General features: G+C 43.0%; 1 protein-coding gene across 4 annotated transcripts in view; it reads left to right on the top strand.

The window, feature by feature from the left end:
- DLG1 (discs large MAGUK scaffold protein 1) overlaps positions 1-22,280 on the top strand; it is a 175,261-nt gene that overhangs the window by 80,939 nt on the left and 72,042 nt on the right. For all 4 annotated transcript variants that reach the window (XM_066601662.1, XM_066601655.1, XM_066601654.1 and 1 more), the window contains 2 exons: positions 2,361-2,459; positions 15,710-15,763. In XM_066601662.1, the coding sequence (XP_066457759.1) occupies positions 2,361-2,459; positions 15,710-15,763 (153 nt within the window). The remainder of the gene's footprint in view (positions 1-2,360; positions 2,460-15,709; positions 15,764-22,280) is intronic.

The following is a 22,280-nucleotide window of genomic DNA, read 5'->3' as shown; positions in this document are numbered from 1 at the left end:
ATGACGTGGGTTGGACAGCCTATATTGACTTCAGGAGCATGCTGTGATTTTTTTTTTTTCCCTCCATTCTGCAATAAGAATCCGGTTCTGTGAAACCGGCCTTAGGGGTGGTAACAGGGGATGTTTTTGTTTTTTCTTATACACGCCCACTGTTCTTACCCCACTATTTCTCCTGTTAAAGTCCACACACCGTACGAAAACCTGACTCTTCGGATTTGCGCGTGCGCACTTACCCATACGCTTGTATGGTACAGCACTTGCACTGCAATCTGAAGAGTCAGGTTTTCGCGTTGTGCGGGAACCAGGGAGTGGGTGAGTTCAACACATCCTCTGACCCCCTGTCATGTCCCCTAACTTGGTGTATGTTGCTGTAGGGAGGTGACCGCTTCCCTTTAACATACTGTGCGAACAATGTTTGTTTGAAAGTAAATATTCCATGCTTATTTACTGCCTTTTTTTTTTACACGTGTTGCCAAGCAACAGTGAAACAAAAGTGACATCCGTTGAGTCTTAGGCCGGCTTCACACAAGCATAGGTGCAAAAACGCACAGGATAGTTTGGCTTTTTGCGCAGTGAACGTCGTGTTGGCACGACTATGTATGCATTTTACTGTACTTGGGGGATACAGTTCTCATTGGCACAGGATACACCCACGCTGTGATTTTTTTTTTTTTTTTTATTTTTTTTTAATAAAGGCAGTGCAGCCTAATTGGTCCCCGGTGTTTTGATTCCGTATGAAATTGCGCAGCGTATAGCACAATTATGCAGGTTATCTGGCGCGTTTGGTGCGCAAATGCACAGTAAAATAAAGCATGCGGCAGGGTTTTTTGCACGCGAAAGTGAGAATTTAAAACCATGGGTTTCTGTTCTTTGTGCATGGTGCACACAAACACGCTTGTGAAGCCGCTCTAATTGTATATTTTTTGCGTGTGAAAATTGATCGAACATGGACGTAAAAAGGGTATAAGCACGAAAAATACACATACATACACGTGAAAACTCCTTTTATTTTATGGAACAGAGTTGCATTTGCGCGTGTAAAAGGGGGGTCAAAGAGAGCAAACTGAAGGGTTAAAGTTTGCTTCCATGATAACTTTTTTTTTGAGTATGCAGGACGATTAGGCCCAATGTCCACGGGCAAAATAGAATTTTGTAAACCCGCGTGGGTGTCCTGCACGGTTGATCCACACCCATTGGGGAATCATTGGACACCCACAGATAATGAAATACCTGCGGGTGTCATTTTCCCTGGCACACGGATCGCACGTGCAGGAAAGCACCCGCAGCATGCTCCATTTTGTGCGGGTCTCGCGGCTTCCATTGAAGCCTATGGAAGCCGTCCGGTCCCGAGGTAAACGCCAGCAGGTGTAGCTGTGCTGTACCGCGGGAGAGTAGGAGTTCAAAAGAAAAAATGTGCATGGTATGCCTCTGTTGTGCCGAGCACATCTGCCGGGTCGAATAAAGAAGATCCGTCCACGACAGAGGGCAGATCCGCAGCGTCCGGAGAGGTAAGTTTACCTGATTTTCTGGCCTCATGTCTGCAGGGCAGGAGGGACTGGCTGCGGGATTCTGCATAGGTAATTTCCCCAGGGACATGAGGCCTTGGTGTGTTTTTCTTTTAACTAACTGAACAAAATGAAACTCCTGGAACTCTTCTCTTCATGTGATCTCATTGTGACCGCCTGGGGATTAAATTTACATGGGCAATTTTCATGCGCAGTCACTTTTTCACTCATGAGGACCTTCTGTATGATAAAACTGCATGGACTGTGCCTCGTAAGCTCCTCAGTTACTGCTAATATGCAGCTCCTGTCACCCATCTATAATGGAAATCACAGTTTGACCTCCGTGACTGTATGCTTGGCTTATATAGGCAACTATAGAGGGTGTCATCCCAGCAGTCAGAGATGGTACTGTCTCCAGCTGCTCGTGTGATACTGTACTGAAACATTGTTGATTTTTAGCACGGCAGAAGAAAAAGCGGGGAGAAATCTATAAATCTAAATGTATCAGATAAGCACTGCATACAAGTGAGCGTAATGCACATCCAGAGTGTAACAGGTAAGCCATCGGGACGTGCAGTGAAAGAAAAATGTGTGTTTGCTGTTTTAGCCCTTCAATAGTGCTGGTATAGATGGTAGGCCGATGAGAACGGAAGCACATCTGTGAATCTGTTGTGGTAAAGGCAAAAAAAAAATTTTAAATCTGTAAGGTAATAAATGTATAACTGGATGGGAGGGTATTACCCTTGTACTTATGGATGAATTTTCACATAACGAAGTTTGTTTTCTTCATTTGACTGTATATACTTTCTGTAGTTTTTGTTTTAGAGGGTTGAATATGTTTTTCTTTTCTTTTAGTCCACAGACGCTGGTGCTCCTTGCCCTCCCATTGTCCCTGTGATCCCTGTTATACCAGTCCCTGCTGAGAACAATGTCATTCCATCTTCCACTCCACAGGTCTTTTTTTGTTCCTCATTTTTTGTATTTCAGTTTGTTTGTTTGCCTCCCATTAATCCATATGTTTGTGTTATTGTAACATCACACCCATTCCTTTTAATTTGCTGTGCTTGCCTTTTTAGTTATGTATTTAGCGTAATACTGGAAAATAAAGCGGTTGTCCTGCTTTACACAATTAATGACTTTAACCTCCATATAGGCCATCAGTAAGGCTGACTGCACACGGGCGATAAAATCGTGTGAGGTTTGTGCGTTGCAAGATGTACACAAATGTCGCCGAATATATGAACCCCATTCTTTTGAATGGGGTTATACACATGAGCGATGATTTCCCACATGGCACCGCAATGCAATGCCATTTGGGAAACAAACCGTGGCATGTTCTAGCTTTCTGTGCGCTTTCCGGGGTCAGGCCTTGCGATGTGAGGTCTCTCATTGAAAGCAGCCCCCCCCCCCCCTCTATCCTTCTCACCCATGTGAAGTTGGCCTAATAGATCAGCGGGGACCTCCATGTAACAGCAGTTTGCTGGGTTGGTGTGCACATATATGATGTATGCAGGAAGCACACTGCAGTGGTCTGGCTTGGTATTGCAGGCAAAGCTCACATTCACTTCACTAGGGATTGTACCTGCAATACCAAGCTGGGCTATTGTAGCACGGTGCACGAGGGTCCCGAACAGCAGATTCACTAGAATCTACTATTGATGACCCTATGCTGAGAACAGCCTGTCAAACTGCTGGGCAAAGCCTTTAAAGAGACTCTCCGGGCTTGGAGAAGCAAAGATGGCCAGACCAGCTTTTCTGACTACCTGATGCACAGTGTATATTATATGTCATTAGTCTAAGACACTGTACCTTCTTTGATTAACCAGTGCTGCCCACATAAGCAGCACTGAGCAGTCAGAGCAGCATGTAGTCAGAGAAGCGGTTCAGCTGTCTGTTTGCTATGGAAAGCGCAGCCCCCCCTGTCCACAAGCGGAGAACCATAGCGATTCTCCGCTCGCAGACGGCAAATTGCAGCATGCTGCGAATTGCCACGATTCTCCTTGGTGAGCTTATCTATCAGATAGACTCCCCGCGGAGATCCGTCAGCTGTCTCCTGCTCCCCGGCGGCGGCTCCCGCGGCAGAGATCTACCGCAGGATATCGCATTGCCCATGGACAGGCACCCTTAGATTGTTCAAGTGAATGTTTTATGTCTTGGGGGGTTACTTGTGTAAAATTTAAAAAAAAATAACAAAAAAAACCTTTCATTTCCACTACCCAAGGGTGATCGGTAATGTGTGTGGAGAGCAAGCATTTAGGATGGGTTCACACACGTTGGATTTGCCGTGCCGAATTTCGCTGTGGCAAATCTGCCTGCGGTCGCTACGCCTGGCTGCTGCGGCCAGCCATGTGGACGAGAGATGTCAAAAATGTCCACACGGGACAGTCAATCCATCTCGGCAAAGTCGTCAGAAGCTCGTGCTGCGGTGCAGATTCCCTGGCCGTAGCATGTCTTTCCCCCCACCCTCCCAATGAAGGGCTTACCCCTCTCTATGGGAGCTCCGGCCGCAACAGAAAAGCATGTGGCCAAGCCGCTCCAAAAGCAGTGTCCAAGTTCTGCAGATTTTGAAGCTGCGCTTTCCCGGCGGAAATCTTACGGTTTTCCGCCGGGAATACTACCCATATGGCCCCAACCTTAATATTCTGTTTAACTTTATCACGTAACAAAGTGTACCTTTCCTCAAAATCTGCTTATGTGGTCAGGAAAAAAAAAGCAAAGACAAGCATTATGTGGCCGTAAATGTTTAATCAATGTTGACTGAACCTGCTGTTTTAGGCAGGATTAGATGACTTTTCTAAAGTCTATGAGGATTTCTAACTGCATATTTTGGGGATAGAACAGGCATGTTTGACTTCTGGAAGTGGCTTATTCTGCTCTCAGAATGGTAGATTTAGAATAAACCTCCAGGGTCATCGGATCCAACCCATGCTTCATGCAGGATTCACTAGATCATGACAGACAGGCCTGTCCCCCGTTTGAAGACTTCCATTGAAGGAGAACTCTCTCCCTCCCATGGCAACCTGTTACTTTCGCTTTTATAATTCTGTCATAGAAGGAAATTAGATTACTCTGGCATGCCTTGTTTGTTACAGACCCATGCTGGCTCTGATTTAATTACTCCATTCTCATCCATTTGCATACATGCTATTTAATTTGTTCAAATGTCTTCCATGGTAGAGAAGTCAGGCTCACAGGCCTGTAGTTTCCTGGGTGCACCTTCCTTTTTTTGCTTCCTTCAGTGCCCTAGGATGTTGTTCATCTGGACCTGGAGACTTAATTTCGATTAATTAAATTAAAGGAGTAGTCTGGTTTACACCTTTTCAGTAAAACAACTCCTTTCCCAAGGACTAAAACAATAAACCAGTATATACCTGCCTCTCCTGCAGTGTCCCGTGCTTGGTCCTCCGTGCCTGTTTATTTACAGGCTGCAGGCCCGTCCTGTTTACAGCATGTCACAGGCACTTCAGCCAATAACAGAGCTTAGTGATTGATAGAGTCCGTGACAGCATGCAAAAATGCAGTAAAAATTAAAGGGATTGTCTCGCGAAAGCAAGTGGGGTTAAGTACTTTTGTATGGCCATATTAATGCACTTTGTAATATACATCGTGCATTAAATATGAGCCATACAGAAGCTATTCACTTACCTTCCCTGCGCTGGCGTCCCCGTCTCCATGGCTCCGTCTAATTTCAGCGTCTAATCTCCCGATTAGACGCGCTTGCGCAGAAGGGTCTTCTCCCATCTCTTCGGTCCGACACGAGCGGCATTCTGGCTCCGCCCCCTTCCACGCGTCATCGCGTAGCTCCGCCCCCATCATATGTGCCTATTCTAGCCAATCAGGAGTCTGGAATCGGCATATGTGACGGGGCGGAGCTACGCGATGACGCGTATAAGGGGGCGGAGCCAGAATGCCGCTTGTGCTGGACCGAAGAGATGGGAGAGAACCCTTTTGCGCAAGCGCGTCTAATCGGGAGATTAGACGCTGAAATTAGACGGAGCCATGGAGACGGGGACGCCAGCGCAGGGAAGGTAAGTGAATAACTTCTGTATGGCTCATATTTAATGCACGATGTATATTACAAAGTGCATTAATATGGCCATACAGAAGTACTTAACCCCACTTGCTTTCGCAAGACAACCCCTTTAACCTTTATTCCTCCATTGTAAAAGCTGCAACATTTCGATCTTCAACAAGATCTTCATCAAGCATAATGAAATGACACACTACACCTCTTATATATAACAGCTGAAGACAAAAACACAGACTATAATACCAATGGTCCTGTCCACATGTATCTGTACCATCCATTGCATCGATATGGCATCTAAGATGGCTCAATGCGCCCATTTAGACTGGGTGGCCCCATTGCCAAGAGGTGGAGACCGAATAGATTTAACCCCTTGAGTGGCACGCCCGGAAAATTTCCGGGGACGAGCTCCACTGCTCATAGCAACATAGCCCGGAAGATTTCCTGGCTATGTATTACTATGGGAGCTGCAGAGCACAATGCCACAAGCTGACATGTCGGCAATGTCCTGCTTTGTTTACAAGTTGCCATAGAGACCATCGGCTTGTCAGAAGCAAGCCGATGGTCTCTGTGGCAGGGAGAGCTGGTTGTTAGCTGTGAGAGGACAGCTAGGTACTAGCTCTTACAGCAGAGATCAGAGAAAACCTCTGATCTCTGCTGTGTTAACCCTTTACATGCTGCAGTCTATGTGACTGCAGCATGTAAAGGGCTGTCACTGCAGCATGTAAAGGGCTATCACCATCGGACCCCCGGAATGTGATCAGGGGTCCTGATACGGGTCCCTGTGGAAGTCCCCTAAAGGGACAAAAAAAAAAAAATTAAAAAAAAAAAGTTAAAAAAAAAAAGTTAAAAAATTATAAAAAAAATAAAAAAAACACTTGTCTCCCTTTACTTTGTAAAAAATCAAAAATGCAATCACACATGTGGTATCCATGCGTCGTAATGACCCAGAGAAGGAAGTTAATACATTATTTAACCCCTTAATGACATGGCCCCTTTTTTTCTTTTTTCCCCATTTCTTTTTTTCCTCCCCCCTGTTTAAAAAATCACAACTTGTCCTGCAAAAAACAAGCCCTCATATGGCCATGTCAATGGAAAAATGAAAAAGTTATGGCTCTTGAGACGCAACAGCAAAACTAGTTGAAATTCAATGATTAGACCATTTTAAAAAACCTGCCCTGGTGGGCACGACAGGGTGGTAGGAAACCTGCCACTCAAGGGGTTAATGAAATGTAAGGAATTAAAATAGATACATGAATTAGATATCCTTACTCCTTAGGCATGTGATATTTAGTGGGTGGTTCATTTTACCCCATTGCATCTAATGTGAATTTTTTTCTCTCAGGAATATACTTCTGAAAGAAACTATTTAATTGTCCTCCCCTTCTCCATCATCTTCTATGGTTTCTCCTGTGTTGTTTGTTACGGGGCCAGTGCTTTCAGTGCAAATCTTTTTACACTTTATATAGCTGAAAAATAGTTTAGGGTTATTTTTGCTCTCTTTGGCAATCAGTCTCTCTGCCTCCTCCTTAGCAGTTTTTATCTTCTTACATATTTAGTTTTCTCCTGTATGTTTTTAGCGCTTCTTCACTGCCTAGTTTTAGTAATTTAAACACTTTTCACTTACTTGCCTCCCTTACAGTCTTGTTGAACCAAGTTCGTTTCCTTTTATTCATAGTTTTTATTTTAGTGCGGTCTGAACTGTTCACATGAGGTAGTTAGGATGTTTTTGAACTTTCCCATTTGTCGCCTGTACTGTTATTTTTGAGGACATTGTCCCATTTAATGTTGCTGAGAGAAATTCTAAGCTGATCAAATTGTGCTTTTGCTGAAGTCTCTCCCTGACGAGGCTTCCTATTGAATGACAGCTGGAAATTAACTTTATTGTGGTTACTATTTCTCAAGTGTCCCTCAACCTGCACCCTCGTGATTCTGTCCGGTTTGTTAAGATCAGAGTGGCCCTCCCTGTAGTTGGCTTCTGCAAAAGTTGGGCAAGGTAGTTCTCTTTAATTGTTCTTAAGAACATAATGCCCTTGTGAGATTTGCAGGTTTCATATTTCCATATTCTATCTGGATAATTAGTCCCCCATAATTACCTAATTTCTTTTTGTCTTAGTAATAAGTTTTCAGTTTCTTCAGTTTTTGGTGGCCGATGGAGAAAAAAAAACTCCTATAAACTCCTATCAGGATTTTATGTCCTCTTCCTTGTATTTCTACCCACAAAGATTCTGTGTGTTCATCTTTTTACACCTATATCTTCTTGGCATTAAGTAGGATTTAACATAAAGACACACCCAACCCCCTTTCCGGTTTCCACTGTCTCTTTTGAAGAGGTTTTGCTCTGTAAATTCACTGTCCAATTGCATTCATCATTAAACCATGTTTCTGTTATTCCTACTAGATCATAGTTTTCTTCACACATTCTCCAAGCTCACCCACTTAACTGATAAGACTTATCGCATTTGTTGCCATACAGTTTATATGGCTGTGGGTATTTGCATTCATTATGCTAATTATGGTGCTATTAGCTTCTTTGTCAGTTCTATCTGTACTAACCCCACCCCTGCTCGACCCCTATTTACCTTCCTTAGGCCTCATGTCCACGGGGAAAATCAGGCCCGCTCCGGATTCCCCATGGAGAATCTGCAGCGGGTCCCTCCTGCCCCGCGGACATGAGCGCTGAAAATCAGAATAAATGAGAATAAACTCACCTCCCATCCGCTCCGTTTCTTCTCTTCGCGGCGGCGCCATCTTCTCTGCGTCGCGGCTGGATCTTCTTTCTTCGGCTCGGCGGATGCCCATGATGACGTCGGTGACGTGCCCCGCGCATGCGCCGTCTCGAAGAAAAAAGATCCGGCCGCGACGGAGAGAAGATGGCGCCGCCGCGAAGAGAAGAAACGGAGCGTGTGAGTAAATTCCTATTTTAGGTCTCCCGCAGATCCGGACGGCTTCCATAGGCTTCAATAGAAGCCCGCGGGAGCCGTCCCCGCGGGAGACCCGCATGAAAATGGAGCATGGTCCAGATTTTTTCATGCTCCATTTTTTTTTTAAATCTCTTTTATTGACCATCCGCGGGTATTTATCTACCCCGCGGGTGGTCAATGCATCCCTATGGGGTGCGGATCCGCGGGCAGGAGAAGAGTTAAAATCCGCTGCGGATTTTAATTCTTATTTTGTCCGTGGACATGAGCCCTTAATCCCAGAACTCTTTATACACTGTCTCCTCCCCCCTTCATCTCTCTTGTTGCCATCCCACCTGCTCCCTAATTTAAACACTCCTCCAGCCTTCTAGCCATCTTCTCCCCCAGCACAGCTGCACACACCCCATATAGATGCAGCCCGTCCCTACGGTAGAGCCTGTAGCCGACAGCAAAGTCAGCCCAGTTTTCCAGAAACCCAAACCCCTCTCGCTTACACCAACTCTGGAGCTACTTGTTGGCCTCCCTAATCTCCTGCTGCCTTTCTGGTGTGGCTCGTGGTACAGGTAATATTTCACAGAAAAATACCTTGGAGGACCTTACCCTGAGCATAGATCCAAAATCCCTGAAATCGATTTTATGGGCCCTCCATTGACCTCTAACTTTGTCATTGGTGCCTATATGCACCATGACTGCTGGATCCTCATCAGCCACCTGCACGGTAATCTGTCAACCCGATCCGCGATGTGTCAAACTCGAGTGTCAAGAAGGCAACACACCATTCGATGATCCCGGTCTCTGTGGCAGACTGCCCTGTCTGTAACCCTAATAGAATTCCCCGCCACTGGGACCTGTCTAGCCTGCCCTGCACTCCCATTTTCCTACTAGAGCCATCACCCCCCCTGGCGGTCAGAGGGCATGTCGTGCTGCAGCAGTGCTAACCCTGTAATGGCATCCCCCTAATCTGCCAACTTTGCAAACTTGTTGGGGTGTGGCAGTTCAGGACTAGCCTCCCTGGTTCTCTCTTCTCTACCCCTCCTGTCACCCAGCTAGCTGCCTGCTCATCCTACACTCCCAAACTACCATTTACCCCCCACATCTTCTCCACTGAGCATCTGCTCTGTGAGCAGCAAACTCCTTTCCATGTTTTCAATATATGTGTTGGAAGTCGCTCATTTAGATCCAGGGTCTGGGCTTTCAAACGCGCAACATACTCGCATCTCGTAGAACAGTGAAACATTTTTTCTTTCTTTTTTAGCATTTAAGTTCTGTGTTCATCCATCCTGGTCTCTATAAATGCTTCCCATTCTTCCTTCTTTTAGGGATTGTTAACGATTGTGCTTTGAGAATCTCATTTCAGAAATATTTCCCAACCATCTTGGACATTTCCGTCGTTAAAAAACATCCAGCCATCGGTTCCTTCCTAACCTCTTTTTGGGTCCATTAAAATCTGCCTTTCTGAAATCCAAACTTGACGTTTGAGTCTTCTCAGGTCTTCCTCCCCTTGTTATCCAAAATTCAATGATGGCATGATCACTGCCTCCTAAGGTCCCAGCCACCCTTGCTTGCTCAACAATCTCCTCCCTGATAGTAATGGCCCTTATACACGGGCTGACAGTCATTTAAACAACTGCACAAACGCTGACTTCACCGCTAAGGTTGTCGTCGCTCATGCGGAGAGTTTAGACTGAAAAGCATCACTAGGTTCTCACCCAGTGCTCCACCTTCTATGTGAAGCGTTGAGCGGGGAGCGTTTACACGCAACAAGAAGTCTGCAATCCAGCGAGTTGAGTTGTTGTTTTTATTTTTGTTTTTTAAACAACCGCAAATTAATAATGAATTAATTTGTTTGAACAAATTTTGAGCAATAATCATTACGTGTAAATGGGCCATAAGAATTAGGCCAAAGATTGCAGATCCCCTTGTTTTCTGTCTTACTTTTTGGAAGATAAAGGTGTCAGCAAGAGCGGATAAGAATTTGTTGGATCCATTACTTTTACCTGAGAGAGATTCCCAACAAGTGTCTGAATAGTTAAAGTCCCCCATGATCACCATGTCGTACTTTGTTTAGAGCTTGACCACCTAATATAGAAAGAGTTCATCCATATCATTTGCTTGTCCAGACAGCCTATAGTAAATGCCTACAATGGTGACCTTTCTGTTGTTCTTTCCTTGTATTCTTATCCAAACAGTTTCTACAGAACTACCATGCTCTGAAGCTTGTATCTCTGGAGATATAGGCTCTCCTAACACACACCTCCTCCCCTTTTTTAGGTCTGTTTTTTTCTTCCCATTGCGGCCTCCCTTCTCTCTGTAAATAAGTTGTATCCATCAAGCTTTGTATTACAAACATGTGTATCATTCCACCAAATTTCTGTGATGCCCGACATATTTCTCTTCCTGTATTCTCATTGTTTCCCATGCTCTAGGCATTTGTATGGAAACATTAGTTTGTGATCAGTGTCTCTTGCTCCTCTACTTTCCTTCTGAATTTTATCATTCTTCTTTCTTTCTACTTCTAATAGTGAGGTTCTCAATTGTATTAATTAGCTGTATATTTTTACCTGGCCTTTTACTTCCCTTGCTGACTTGTTCTAGTCTAGTTCAAAAATCTATTTTTTTAGAGGCTTTGTACAATACATACAGTATGAAAAGACTCAATTCCACCGATTAACATCACTATGATGTATTCTGAATCAATGCTAAAGAATCATGTGGCTAATAAAAACGATACACTGTATAATAAACCGCTTCAGAAAAGTCTCTCGCTTAATTGTTTGTACCAACTAAGAGTGACCGCTCTTTAAGACTTAATAAAAACTAACTATTCGTTAACCCCTTATTGACTAAGCCTGTTTGCACCTTGGGCCCCCTGTCCACAGGCGTCGCGGTATCCTGCGGCGAATCTCCGCCTTGGGAGCAGGAGCCGGCAGACTGTTCTCTGCAGGTCAGCCTATCTGACAGATGGGCTGACTGCGGAGAATCAGGGCAATTCGTAGCATGCTGCGAATTGCCGTCCACAAGCGTGGGAGTCGCAATGATTCTCTGTTTGTGGACATGGGACCGGCGCTTTCCATAGCAACGCCATGGAAAGCTTTAGCTGGGGTGATTCGCTGGCGATTTACCGCCAGCGAAATCGCTGCCGTGGACAGAGGGGGCCGTAGTGACAGAGCCAAATTTTGAAAATCTAACGTGTCACTTTAACATAGAATAACTCCGTAAAGGTTTTGCATATCTACGTGATTCTGACATTGTTTTTTTGCCACATGTTGTACTTCATTTAGCTGGTAAAAAAAATAAATAGACCGATTATAATATGTGTATATTTTTTAAAAGCTCCAAAATTAGAAAAAATTAAATTATTTTTTTGACATTTTTAACTGCAATATGTCAAATATATGCAAACATACCATACAAATTTTTGATAAGACATACATTTTCATCTGTTTGTTGTTCTGGAAGCACATTGGAAAAAAACATTAGTTCTAATTTTTTTAACCATTTAGGAGATGTACAAATTTACCATTGATTACACTGTGCAACAATTTTTTTAAAAAGGGTTCATAACCAAAAGTAATTGATATGTTTCTGTAAAATGAAAAAATGATGATTACACTGGTAAAACTGAGTAATGGCTAGTGCGTCTCGTTTTCAAGTTATTTAACCCCTTAGTGACAAAGCTTTTTTTCTTTTTTCCATTTAAAAAAATCGTAACCCCTTTATTTACCCATCGACGTCGCTGTATGAGGGCTTGTTTTTCGCGGGACGAGTTGTATTTTTTGATGGTGCTATTTAATGTACCATATAATGTACTGAAAAACTTGTAAAAAGTTCTAAGTGGACTAAAATGAAAAATACAAATTTCTGTCATCTTTCGGTGCGTCTTGTTTCTACAGCGCACAAACTGCAACAAAAATGACATGATAACTTTATTCTATGGGTCGGTACGATTACTTTTGCTGTGCTACTTTTTTTCCAATAAGAGGATGGATGAAAAGTCGACCTGCACGCAGTTCCTTCACTTTACTGCCTAGGTCTTCAAAGTCTCAGAAAAAAAAAGGACCTTGCAACTATCTACAGTGTCCTTTATCCCTACATGTATTAGTAGGAATGGGTGGTGGTCTGTAGGACTGAAGAGTCTTGATAGCCTATCAGACACATCTTTGATTTGTGCACCTGGAAGACAGCACACCTCTCGTAAGGCTGTGTTGGGTCTACAGACAGCGGCCTCTGTTCCTCTAAGAAGGGAATCCCCTACCACCACCACTCTTCTTTACTTCTTCACAACACTTCTTTTTCTCCATCCAAGAGGATTCTGAGCATTTACTAGACTGTTCTGTGGGCATATCTCTTCTCCATATATGGAGCCCAGTACTATGAATAAAGTATTATACTTGGGGTTCCTGTTAGAATTTGTGTCAGGGCCCAGAAGCATGACGGTACGCCTCTGGGTATAACCATATCTTGATGTACTTGTTCTCCTGGGTGCGAGCCTGGTACTGGTTCCTCAACAGTATGCGTGCTGGCTGACTCCTGATCCTCCTGCTTCTTTGGGTGACATGCTTCCACTCCTCTGTCTCTTGCATGTACACTAAAAATGGATTTTCTTTCAACATTCTGAAGGATTACTTGTGCTCATTCAAGGAAATCCTCATCATTTTTTTTTTATTCATTCATTATGTAGCTATCCCTCCAGTATATATGTGATCTACTGTTACCTTGGCTGGCGATTTTTCTCTTTCTGAAACACCTGGCTTCTTATTCCTCAGATAGTCATGTGATCGGCTCAAAGTTGTGTGCTTGTTTTCTTGTCAATTTCTCAGTCTGTCTGATGCTGTTATACAGGACTTGTCTGCAGGAGGCACAGTCATTTCTGTCAGTTACTGAAGGTGATCACACAGCTATGATAGAGGAGATCACAGCTCAGCCTCCTGACCGTATACTTATGGGGTGTAGTTTATTTAGAAGACTAGAGGAGCTAACGATAATTAATCTCATCTTTGCTGCAGTATGTACACAGTAGAAACAAGATCCCCCCCCACCCCCAAAGATGGTGGAATTGTGCTTTTTCCATTTCACGCCACTTAGAATTTTTTTACAAGTTTTCCAGTACATTAAATAGTACCATTTGAAAAATACAACTTGTCCCGCAAAAAACAAGCCCTGTTGATCGATAAATAAAAGTTCTGACTTTTTACAAGTGGCAAGGAAATAATGAAAATCAAAAAAGAGAAATGGGACAAGTTTCCTATTGAAGATGTTTTCTGGGCACAAAATGGAAACTTTAAAAAAGCTAAAAAAGGAGGTGCAGCAGCCTGTAGCTTGTTTATCCTGTGCAGCCTCCAATCTGCTGCTCTGCTTACATGCATGACTTCCGCAGTGTAAAGTGACTGTTCCCTACAACTTCCAGCCTGCATGTAGCTTGTTCCCTACCAGCACTGTAGCTCCGCCCAAAACTCACAGGTCCTACAACTTACCAGCACCAACCTCCCTCTCGGTGCCAGAGAGCCTGCTGAAGCAGAACAGCACCTTCCAGCACTATGAGCTGCTCATGAGCCATACAGCACAGAGCTTCCCATCATGCACTGCTCACAGGATATTAGAGGCTACGGACTGGGGAGGAAATGGCAAATGTGGATAACATGTCATAGGAAGTGCAGATATTTATCAGGCAGAGGGTCATGTGACAGAAAATGAAGAAAGTAGCTAGACCAGATAAAGTGAACTCATTACAAAATGACTAATTGTGGTGATGTAGATTGGATTTTAAAATGTTAATTTGTGCCCGGAATACCCCTTTAAGGCTGCAATCCCACATGGTGATATATGGGGCAAGAACTAAACCTGGGGTCACCCATTATGTGTAGCAATATTTTGAAAATCTGAAAATACATTTTGTTGGTAGCTCTTTGGAGGCAGCATGCAGAAATCTATGGAAGACTTTGACTCTTGTACCATAAGCTTTTTAATATAACTTGATGCCTAGAATTTTGTTTTTGTTTTTTTTTTTTTTTTTTTTTACCAAAAGGCACAATCTAAAGATAATGTAAACTGCAGGAGGTTTTTGCACCCTGTTTTAACTGCAACAAAATGTTTGCCTTGATGTTAAATAATTTTTAGATTTGTGGACTGCTGAAAGCATGCATCGTCCTGTATAGCACTCATTTTATCTGCCATTTTCATGCATCTGTAGTGTTTTTTGGAGTTTTTCTTTAAATGCACAAATTGTATCACTGTACATGTACATGCATTTTTCTCAAGTAAAAAAATTTGCAGAAGCTTGCAATAGTTTAAAATGGTTAAGTGTATGTGATGTGACTTTTTTTTTCCTTTTGGCCATGCTCCCATAACAAATAATGGGCTAGTCTCAGAATACAATCGCCAAAAAATAGGACAATGAGACTTTGAAAAATCACAGAATATCGATATGAGTAACATGGCTCATGTAAATTAACCTATTGAAAATAATGGGTTCTTCTCAGTCCCGTTCTGTGCGTCTCACAATCCTGCAGGACTCGGGCTGTATTTACATGGGCGATGATAACGCATGACGGCCTAGTTGTACAGGGAGAAAGTTTGCTGTAATGAGCGCTAATCTAGGATGCAGCAAACACAATTCGTTAAACTTCCATTCACATGGGTTAATTGTAATGCGTATGCAAACTGTGAATAATTGCTCATACTATAGTGGATTCTCTTAGTTTGTTGTTGGCAGCAAATCCTATTCATATGGGGAAATAGGCTGCTGGCAAACAATGATTATTAAATCTTTCTCAACTGATCCCTGGGCATGTTTACACAATGGGCAATGATAAGGAATGGACGTTGGTGATCATTGGCCCATGTCAGTTGGTCTTTACATATAGTTTCTTACCACTTTACAACTGCCTAAGGTACAGGGGTGTTTTGGGACCTTGTAAACCTGTTCTATTGATGATTGACTGTTCACCAATAGATCAGTGGGGTCGGCTGCTCGGATTCCCTTCAGTCAGCTGATTGGTACCGCTGTCATTATGGTCAGCAAAGTAAGCAGAATGCGCTGACGACAGTGCAGCGTCCTGGGTTGATATTGTAGGTCATCAATAGTTTACAACGCACCACAATACCCCTTTTAACAATTTTAGGTTTTTTATGGAGGCAGTTTCAAAATGAAGACCTGTTTTTTTTCTTTCCTGTTCAGTTCTCATTGTACTGCATTCTGTCGTATACGTGCTAAACAATAGGCATCTAACTTTATTTAAATTTTTCCTTTCTTGTAGGCAAATCCACCACCTGTAATTGTAAATACAGATAATCTGGACACTCCACCTTATGTAAGTCATTGCTTTGGATTTTACTGTCTTGCAGTTTTTTTTATTTGTTTTTTCTCTTTTGTGGGTCGTGCTATCTCTCTGTAAGGCCGCCTGCAGACAGGCGGGTCGGATCTGGCGGCGAGAAGCCCCGCACAGAAATAGGACATGCCGTGGTTTGTTTGCCGCGCGACATTTCGCGCTGCCAAACCGCGGCCTTCTGCATAGGAGTGCGTATTGTAATGCACTCCTATGCAGGCTTTCAGTGGCGGAAATCCCGCGGATAATCCCGCCGCGGGATTTCCGCCCGTGTGCAGGCGGCCTAAATCAAGGTAATTTTGAGATTTTAACGGGCTGCTTTGCTTATCAGGAGGAGGAAAAACCAGTGAAGAGTGAACATTGGTATGTGCCCTGAGCCTCCACAGCCCACCCTCCCTGTCTAGCCCAGTCCGGTCTTTCTCCAATATCCGTCTTATGTATCTGCCTGGAAAAAGCAGCACTGTGTATAAAGAGTTTCAGGAAGGTACTAATAGTCATTAAACTTGTAGAGTTTTCTGACTTCTGCTTATCTCTGGCAGTGGCCTAAGACAAAAATGAGATATTTCCTAGTCTGTACCAGTATTTTCATCAGAGGATATTCGGCTAGCAATTTTAACCCCTTAATCACCGGTTTATGGCAGTCATTAATGGGCCTTATCCTATGGCGCCGCCATTTAAGACATTGCTTTAAATAAAAAATTGCGCTACAACAAATGATGGAATCTTCATTTCCCAGCTGTTAACAGGGTTTAGCTTTTTTTTTTTGTTGTTTAAATATACGATAATTAAAATTTAGCAAAAAAATTCAAATTCTTTTTTGGTAACCTAGGAAGACGGGGGAGGGGGGGGGTGTTCTTTTTAATATTCAACTAATGTTAATGTGATAAAGGCTAAGGGCATACTGTGTCTAAGGCTAAGGGCATACTGTCCCTTTAGTGGCACAGGGCCTCTTGCGGAAGTTTCTTAGCTCTACACACTTTCCACATTACATGCATGCAAGCCTAAAATATACACTGAAATATACATTTCTTGTGACTTGCTTCGGTATAATCATTCATCCAATACTACTTAGGAAATTACATCAGAACATCCTTAGTAGTGCACATAAGCCATGTTTGGTGTATTGCTACCCACGACTTGATCACTGGTCACATCTGACTTTATACCAACAAAGAATCGCTATCTGTCTTTTACTATACGCCAGGCACCTGCTGCGCCAATACATTTGTAGTAAACATGTAAAAGTTACATCATCCTATCAGATACTTATGCAAGGCTTTGCACTATCTATGCTACCACCATGACTAACACCATACAGTCATATGACCCCTGCTGGCCCTGGATCTCCGGAGGTGCAGACCGCCCAGCAAGCTCATGCGGAACATACCCTCTGTACACACCGCTGACCGGCACTTGGGTCAGACAGCCTCCCCGGACTCCATCAGAGGTCCCCCACTTTCACCCACTTGGGCTAGAGTCTGGAACTGGCTGCTATCGACTACTTTTAGGCGGAGTAGTTCTCTGCAACGACATCTCAGGAACTATTTTCTCCAACATTCAATCTTCAACTGTCTTTTCACCTGCTATAGCTGAACACAGCCTTGCTTTCAGAGAAGTCAATAAAAGGTGTTCCTGCCTCCGTACAGGCCTTCCCTAATTCCAAAAAACCCCTCATACCGTCATTGATGATGACCTAAGCACAAAGAACCTCTCCTATAGTCCTCAATCAAATCCAGGTATAGATAATCCCTTAACTAGTAACCCACTGAAAGAACGGCTTTTGTTCAAAAAGACATTCCTGGAGATATGCAAAAGATTACCAATCCGCTACAGTCCAATACTGATCATCTCGCCTCACATGCAACTCCTTGAACAGAAGAGGGGGCGTTTTCCACAGCACACAACGAACCAGTGGATTTGCATAATGTCCTTGAAGAAGAGGTTTTCATTCACACAATTTTTATAGATCCTGATGGGTCACAGGGAAATTCTGGAGAATTCTGGAATCTGTGTCCCCTACTGATCTTCCTCACTTCTCCAGCTTCTCCAAACATTGCTTCCATCTTTATCTGCATTGGAATAAAGGAGTGGGGCTAGCTCAGTGGAGGCAGAATGCAGTGAAGATGGATTGTGTGTCCCATGTGGGTGTCTTAGTGTTGAAGTGATGAGAGAGGTATGTGTATGGACTGTCAGGTGCAGCCAACACAGGAAATGTTCAACCCCTAGGTAAAATTTTATGAATGTACAAAATGATCTAGACCAAAACGTTGGGAGTAATGTGTGACCCTTTAATGGACATGCACAAGTGTTATTTTAGAGTTTTTTTATTTTTTTTAATTTTTTTTATCATGCTTGCTAAAAAGCACGTTTTAAAGTAACACAGCGCTGCTTCTTCAGTATTACTGGCGACACGCCATCAGTATTGAGGCTGGATGCCCCGTAAAGGGTCGCGCCTTATTCCCAGCCTTTTGATCTAGACCATTTTGTCTATTGGAATATGCTATTGATAGGGCACACAGGATGCCTAAAGCCACTCTGTCCCAAAAGCTGCACCGTGGTATGTTAAGACCAAAGAGAGACTCAAATGGGGAGGCGAGGAGGATCTTTACCATCCCTGTAAACTGCTATATTGATGTTCCCGTATCTGTATTCTGCTCTTCGTGTTGCTAACATGAAATACAAATGGGGCTTCCCTACTATGGTTTGTCCCTATTGAAGACATGGCTTATCTGCTAGTTCCTGCTGTTACAGCAATTCATTAAAATAAAATAAACTTTTCAAATTCATCCTTCACTTTGCTTTAAATCCTGTAAAACACCTAAAGGGTTAATAGAATATATCCAGAGTGTACATATTTATACACACTCTGTATATGAAAAGTTTACATACCCCTGTTAAAAAGGCCATGCTTTGGTCATGTGACCCATTCGCTGTACAATTCCATTGAAAACAAAACTATTTAGGGTGGAAAAATAAAAACAGAACTAAGATAATGTAGTTATTATAAGTGTGAACACCCTCTTATATTTGGGGATGTGGTTGTGTTCACCATCAGCCAATCACATTTAAACTCCTGTTAATAGCAGTCAGTACTCCGCTGCCATTATTTACAGTAACTTCGATTTCCCCCATATAGAGTTCAGCTCTTCTAGTAGGTTTTATGTACAATTTATGTATGTATCTCTATATAAAGATGGTAAAGGGAGGCAGTTACCATATCATCTCTGATGGAGGACGAATTCTCCCAAACTAGTTGCAGGTAGTGTGTTCCGCTGGACCATCCTTGTTGGCAGCAGTGACCACTCACAAGAGTAAAGACTGCCAGTTAACCCTTTCCAACCCAATTTGTATCCAGATTTTTCTAGGGGGCTTGCTCTTTTTCTGCCATTGCACAACAGCGCTATATGCTGGCTAAAGCCAGTACTGCATGAGGTGACACATTGGATAGGCTTCGACGGCAGAGAGGCTGGCAATATACAGGAAGAGAACCCCGACGGACCTCTTCCAACATCGGAGCTGTACAGCCTTAAATCATAATGTCTTTAGACGTCAGACAGTGGATTGGAAAGGGTTAAGAGCCAGGAAGGCACTGAGACTTCGGGATATGTTAATCTTTCTTCTAAATGTATATGTGGTGTCAACATTGAATCGGACATGTTGGAAAGAAAAAAAAAAACATACACAAGACGCTGTCAATGTTTTTCACTTTTTTCTTTCACTTTGACAGCCATAGCAGGCCTGGAGGCCACTAGTAGGACTGCGGTTGCCAGGGCAATCCATCGACCCTGGAGAATTGCGTTGTGGGGGCAGTGAGCTGACAGAGGGCTCTGTCAACTAGGATCCTGGTCATTTAACTCTATTTAACTCCCACAGTTCGAAGGGGTAATCTCTGGTCCCAGCTATTTGTGCCATATGTGTAATACCACTGGCACCCGCACATGGTGGTACGGGCACAGCTTCTAATCTTGGGCCAGCACAGCTCTATGCTACTATTTCTTCAGAATGACCTTCTGCTCCTGGTGTGAAGGGGTTAAAAAGGCAGCGGAGTGAAGCATGCGGTTTACAAATACAGTTGCATGAGCCAAGAGAAAAATAATTAGCTGCTGCCTGTAGCTTGGCTATTGTAATCCCAGCCTTTTCCTTGCTGTTTATTTCTTTATAAACAAAAGCTGTCCATTAAATTTTTAGTATTTGTGAAGTTTAATATCGTTTGGATGTTTTCCCAATGATTTCATTAGAAATTTGTGTAGTATCACATCGCATTCTCACAATGGCTGGCGGAGGCCGAATTGCAGCAGCATTAAAATCTGATTGCGTTTCATTTAAATGGTAACTTGTGTTTTTGTTCCGGGCAACTTTGTGCTTTTTTGACTGAAATTTTTTTTTTCTCTCTTTTTATAACGTGGTTTCTCCAGCAGATCTTAGTATTTCTATAAATGAGGCATTGCATTGAAACTGGTTCGTCACGGTTTCTGTGCATTCATGTTTTTACTTGTACATATTTGAAATATTTACAATGTGTGGAGAGGAATGTGTCACCATGAACCCCGTCCTTCCCTCAAACTACTGTGTGGCTAGCCGAAGAGACTGATTCTAATCCCTTATTGGCTCCGACGCCTGCTAACTGTCTGCTCTGTATGTAGTGAAGCACCGAGGAGTATGCCATACTATTTCTCTGAGCTTAGGAGTCGTGGGGATGCATTATAATACAGAGCTTACTGTAGGGGAATACAAGTGAGCTCACGGGTAATAGAATTGCATCATTGGAATCCACATTTCTAAGGCCGAATGCATACAGACGGGTCGGATCCCACATGTGGGATCCCACAGCGGAATCCAACCCTGTAGCTGTCCACAGTCGTCTCTTCTCTATTGCCGATGTGCCGGCTGGTGCACATGCGGGTACAGAAAATGCTGCGCAGCAGGTAGGCAATGACGTGGAAACCGTGACCCTTCCACAATGTCATTGGGAAAGGGCCATGGGGCGGACGGCTTCCATTGACTTCAATGTAAGCTATCTGTGCGGATTCCGCAATGCAAATACGCCCATGTGTATTGGGCCCAACTATCCACACATTAGGGTGTTGTCATGCAAATAGATCATATTCAGTGTTTTTTGTTTTTTTTTCTTGAAGCCAGGATCAAGTGTGGATCATAAGAGGAAGTATAAAGTATAGACACTCCTCATGGATTTAGCTTTAAGAACTACATTAAAAACGTGAATAAACCTGCACATGTGACAGTATTTATCGGCTGCGTTCACGCACTGCTACTTTGCTGCGGATTTTGTTGCATATTTTAGTGGACCACCAACTACTTTGTCCAAATACTCATTAAGCCAAATGCATCTATTATAGCCACTGTTGAACTCAAATTGCAACCATCTATCAAGAAAAAGTAGGTCATGTGCATATTGTATCCCCTTTTCATAGAGACCTTCAGTATCTAAAGCCTAAATGTTTGAACATTTAAAGGGACGTTCTAATTTTTGAAAAAAATTTTTTTTTTCATCACAAAGGGTATCGGTGACAATGGGTATTCTTGACAGGTTCCTCTGTGAAATCGGGTTACCTCGGACTTCCAGGGCTGGTTTTAGACAAAGTGGGGCCCTAGGCAAAATTAAAAACAGACTCCAAATCATAAAATATTGTACCAACACCGTCACGCTTCCTCTACTCAGTAAATTAAAACACAATATCATGTTTTACCACAGACTATAACTTAAAAAAATATAATAATCAGACCCTAGGTTCCCGAAACAGCCTGTGCTGCTCTGCACGTACAGCAAGAAGGCGACTTCTACTGTTTTTTCCCACCCTAGCTCTGCTGACTGGCGTCCTCAGATTCCTGACGTGCCATGCACATTGTGTGCTGACCAGGGGCAATCTACAATGAACCCTGGGTTCTATGAACATTTTGGGCCTCCTACCTGTCTAACGTTTAATAATGATCTGACATTTATTGCATAGATATATCAACAAAGTTTGATTGAGTTATTATAGTACCAAAACCAAGCTTACTGCATACATAGTGTATAGTACCATAGTCAAGTTTACTACATGGATATGATACCAGAAGCGAATATACTGCATTATATCATATAATATCAACAGAACAAGGTTCGCTACATAAATATGGTCCCAGAACTGAGGTTAGGGCATTGATACGGTCCCAGAACTGAGGTTAGGGCATTGATACGGTCCCAGAACTGAGATTAGGGCATTGATACGGTACCAGGAATAAGCTTATATTTCTTAGTGCATTCATATAAATGACAATATCATTTGTTTAAAAAATAATTTTAAAAAAGTAGATCCATAAACAATGTATGGTTGACAACCCCCTTTTTAATGTGCCCCCTAGCTGTGTATTTTGCTGTAGTCAAAAATGTTAACTTCTTGTAGGTTCTAAAATTCCCATTGAACTCAATGGGGAAAATCCGCAACAAACGTGCAGGCAATCCCCAGCATATGGTTGAGACTTCTTTAAATCTTATTTATAC

Source organism: Eleutherodactylus coqui, chromosome 1 (assembly GCF_035609145.1).
Source record: "Eleutherodactylus coqui strain aEleCoq1 chromosome 1, aEleCoq1.hap1, whole genome shotgun sequence".
Classification (NCBI taxonomy): Eukaryota; Metazoa; Chordata; class Amphibia; order Anura; family Eleutherodactylidae; genus Eleutherodactylus; species Eleutherodactylus coqui.
The sequence above is the reverse complement of the archived record's forward strand: the minus strand, read 5'-3'. Positions and strand labels throughout refer to the sequence as shown.